Genomic DNA, 3,374 nt, shown 5'->3' on the forward strand with positions numbered 1-3,374 from the left:
CCTCCACACCCCCATGTACTTCTTCCTCCTCAGCCTCTCCTTCCTTGACCTTGGCTTCATCTCCACCATTGTCCCCAAATCCATGGCCAATTCCCTGAGGGACACCAGGGCCATTTCCTACTCAGGATGTGCTGCTCAAGTCTTTCTCTTTGTCTTCTTCTTTGGAGGAGAGTATTCTATTCTCACAGTCATGACCTATGACCGCTATGTTGCCATCTGCAAACCCCTGCACTATGGGACCATCATGGGCACCAGAGCTTGTGTCAAAATGGCAGCAGCTGCCTGGGGCAGTGGTTTTCTCCATTCTGCGCTCCACACTGGGAACACATTTTCCATACCACTCTGCCAAGGCAATGTCGTGGACCAGTTCTTCTGTGAAATCCCCCAGATCCTCAAGCTCTCCTGCTCAGACTCCTACCTCAGGGACGTTGGGCTTATTGTGGTTACTCTTTGTTTAGTTTTTCTGTGTTTCATTTTCATTGTGCTGTCCTATGTGCAGATCTTCACTGCTGTGCTGAGGATCCCCTCTGAGCAGGGCCGGCACAAAGCCTTTTCCATGTGCATCCCTCACCTGGCTGTGGTCTCCCTGTTCATCATCACTGACATGTTTGCCTACCTGAAGCCCCCCTCCCTCTCCTCCCCAGCTCTGGATCTGGTGGTGGCTGTTCTGTACTCGGTGGTGCCTCCAGCAGTGAACCCTCTCATCTACAGCATGAGGAACAAGGAGCTCAAAGATGCCCTGAGGAAAGTGATTTCATGGACATTTTTCAGCAGTGGTAACATTGCCATTGCTCTCCACAAATGACTCCCCCTGTATCGCGTATGAGGACTGAGCTTTGTTTGTTCACTTTATTTTTATTATGACTATTATGACTGTTGTTATTATTATTTGTCACCATGTTGCTACACAAATGGTTGGAATCATTCCACCTTTCCTGAGACTGCTCTGTCTCACCTGGTGCCCCTATAAAGTTATGTCCAACACTGCGTCAGAGCTGACTCCCTCACAGTGTCTCTGTAATGAAGTAGGTTCTTGCAGGTGCAGTGCCTGAAGGCTGGACTCTTCCTCCAAAGCTGCTGTCCCTTATGCAGTGTCCCCAACACATTTCTTTAATACAATCCTGTCCTCCCTGCGTGGTGGTCCTTACACCAAAAGTCAACCCCAAAGAAGGCTTCGGGCCCAGCTGGAGGACTGGATGTCCAGCTGTGAGCTCAGGGAGGACAAGTCCTCTGCTGAGTCCTCTGCAGGGTTGGCAGGGAGCATGCAGAGGAGGTCCTGGGGTCATCTGCTGGGCCTGTAGACCATCCTCCTCCCATGGGAGGCCTCAAGCAGGGTGCCTCAGTGCAAAGATCCAGCCCAGCTTGTTGCTGCATGTACAGAGAGGAGAAACTGCCCCAGGAAACTCCTCACACACCCAGCCTGTCATACAAGCTTTTTCCAGCACTGGCCATTCCCCCCGGTCCTGGAGAGGGAAGATCTCTGAGTGTAATCAGCTTGGTCTACCTGCTGGGCTCAGCATGTATATGGAGGGAACGGCCACCTTGCCTGGCCTCTCTGCAGGCTCAGACCTCAGCATACCCAAGAACATGGCCTTCTGCTAACCCTGGGGGGACAGAGATAGGGCTGGGCAGGGTCTAGGGACTGGTGGGAGGCTGCCAAGCAGGAGGGCCGTGGGGGATGGGGCACCAAGGGCTGTCATGGGGACCATGGTGGGGGGATGTTTCTCCACCACGGAACACACCCTGTCCTGTGCAGTGCCTGCACAGTGGGGCTGTGAGGCCTCGTGAAGGGCAGCAGGGCTGGGTCAATGGAGGGATGAGGCACAGATAGGAGCCACAACACTTTAGAAGCTCCCAACAGTCATGGAGGGGACTCAATGCTGCTAGTAGGACTGGTGCTTTCTCAAGGGCAACAGGCACCAGCACCACCTTCCAGGACTCCCAGACCCAGCATAGATGGTTGGTGCCAAGCACTGCAACTCACAGTGCTCCCCCATCCTGTGTCACCATCCTCTCTCAGGAGCACCACCGAGTGTGTCACTCCCTGCCCAGCTGTGGAGAGGAGCTGCTGGAGGTCTTCTCTTCTCATGCCTGCTGCCCCCAGCTCTGCCCTGGTATCGGCCCACAGGCTCTGCCCTGGGTCATGTTATGTCTCCATACGTTCTCATCTGAAACCATGCAGGGACCTGCAGTGCGTATCTCTGCTCGGAGGTGGCCACCACAGCCAGCCTGCGCGGTCCCAGGAGATCCCAGCCAGGCTGTGCTTGGAGGTGAGGAAGTGATTGTCCTGAGTCACAGTTGGTGGGATGGTCTGTCTGGGGTCCAAGGGGAGGAAAGGACAAGAGGCAACAAGGAGAAGATGCAGTAGGGAAAATTTCAAATGAGTTGAAGGAAAAATAAAGAAATACCAATGGTACTTGAGCAGCACTGCAACAGGGGACAGAAGATTTTTAAAAACTCTCCTGGAGAAAGCACCTACCAGCGTGATCTAACTACAAATTTAGCCCAGCTCAGAGCACATCATGGACCTGGAGATCTCTGGTGGTCCCTCCCAAACCAAACCCTCTAGGAGGAAGGGGCTGGAAAGTAGAGTGAGGGTCAGGGGACACTGTTGTGGGGTTGAGGCCTTGCTGGCRTTTGTACTGCCTGGTCAAGCCTGTCCTCAGAGTCACACAGTGATCGAGTTCATCCTCAAAAGGAGTCTCTGCTCCATGGGCAACAGGAGTCAAAGTAGTGCTGGGAGACTACAGAGAAGTTCTCAGGAGCACACCAGGCATTCAGCCCCTTCAACTGCTGAGGTGTCCCCAGACCGGTGCTTTTCATCCTGAGTGTTAAGGGCTGAGAAATCTTTAGAGCCAGAGCAGATCGCAGTCCCATCTCCTGGACTCACAGGTTACAGGGCATCAGCAGGGCTGTCCTGGCTGCAGGGAGGGAATCAGTGCCCAGGGCATGAGCAGATCCCCCTCTGCCCTCCCCTTTCTCTTCATACCCCGGAACAGAGCTCATGTTTCCCATGATGGCCCTCCCTGCCGGGCTGTATTCCCAGCCGGAAGGGACGCAGGCCTCACTGAGGAAATGCAGGAGAGCCCAGTCTCACCTAGAGGAGCAGGGTCCCACCACAGCTGCTGGGTGGCCAGGGCTGCACACTGCAGACCCCACTCTGTTCCCCACAAACCTCCTGCCTGTGGCTGCAGGGTGCCCAGCAAAAAGGCAGGCATGCCTGGGGGTCTGGTGCCATTGGGGTGGTGGCCTTTGGACCAGCCTCTGTCTGTAAGGGACTCAGGAGATTCTCTGCCTCCATGTTAGTGGCAAAGTTCTTGTCCCAGCTTCTTCTCTCTGGAGAGCTGAGGATTTCATTCTCGGGAGAAGGGGAA

The 3,374-nt window shown here is 54.6% G+C and overlaps 1 protein-coding gene across 1 annotated transcript; it reads left to right on the forward strand.

Annotated features, from left to right (window-relative positions):
- Positions 1 to 175: 175 nt before the first annotated feature.
- Positions 176 to 742, forward strand: LOC112965811 (olfactory receptor 14A16-like; the record flags this gene model as incomplete). The annotated part of the gene is made up of 1 exon (XM_026065181.1): positions 176 to 742. A coding segment is annotated over exon 1 (552 nt), but the record flags the coding sequence as incomplete, so codon positions are not given.
- Between the last annotated feature and the right edge of the window lie 2,632 nt (positions 743 to 3,374).

The sequence above is a fragment of the Apteryx rowi genome, unplaced genomic scaffold (genome assembly GCF_003343035.1).
Source record: "Apteryx rowi isolate R43461 unplaced genomic scaffold, aptRow1 scaffold_2241, whole genome shotgun sequence".
Lineage (NCBI taxonomy): Eukaryota > Metazoa > Chordata > Aves > Apterygiformes > Apterygidae > Apteryx > Apteryx rowi.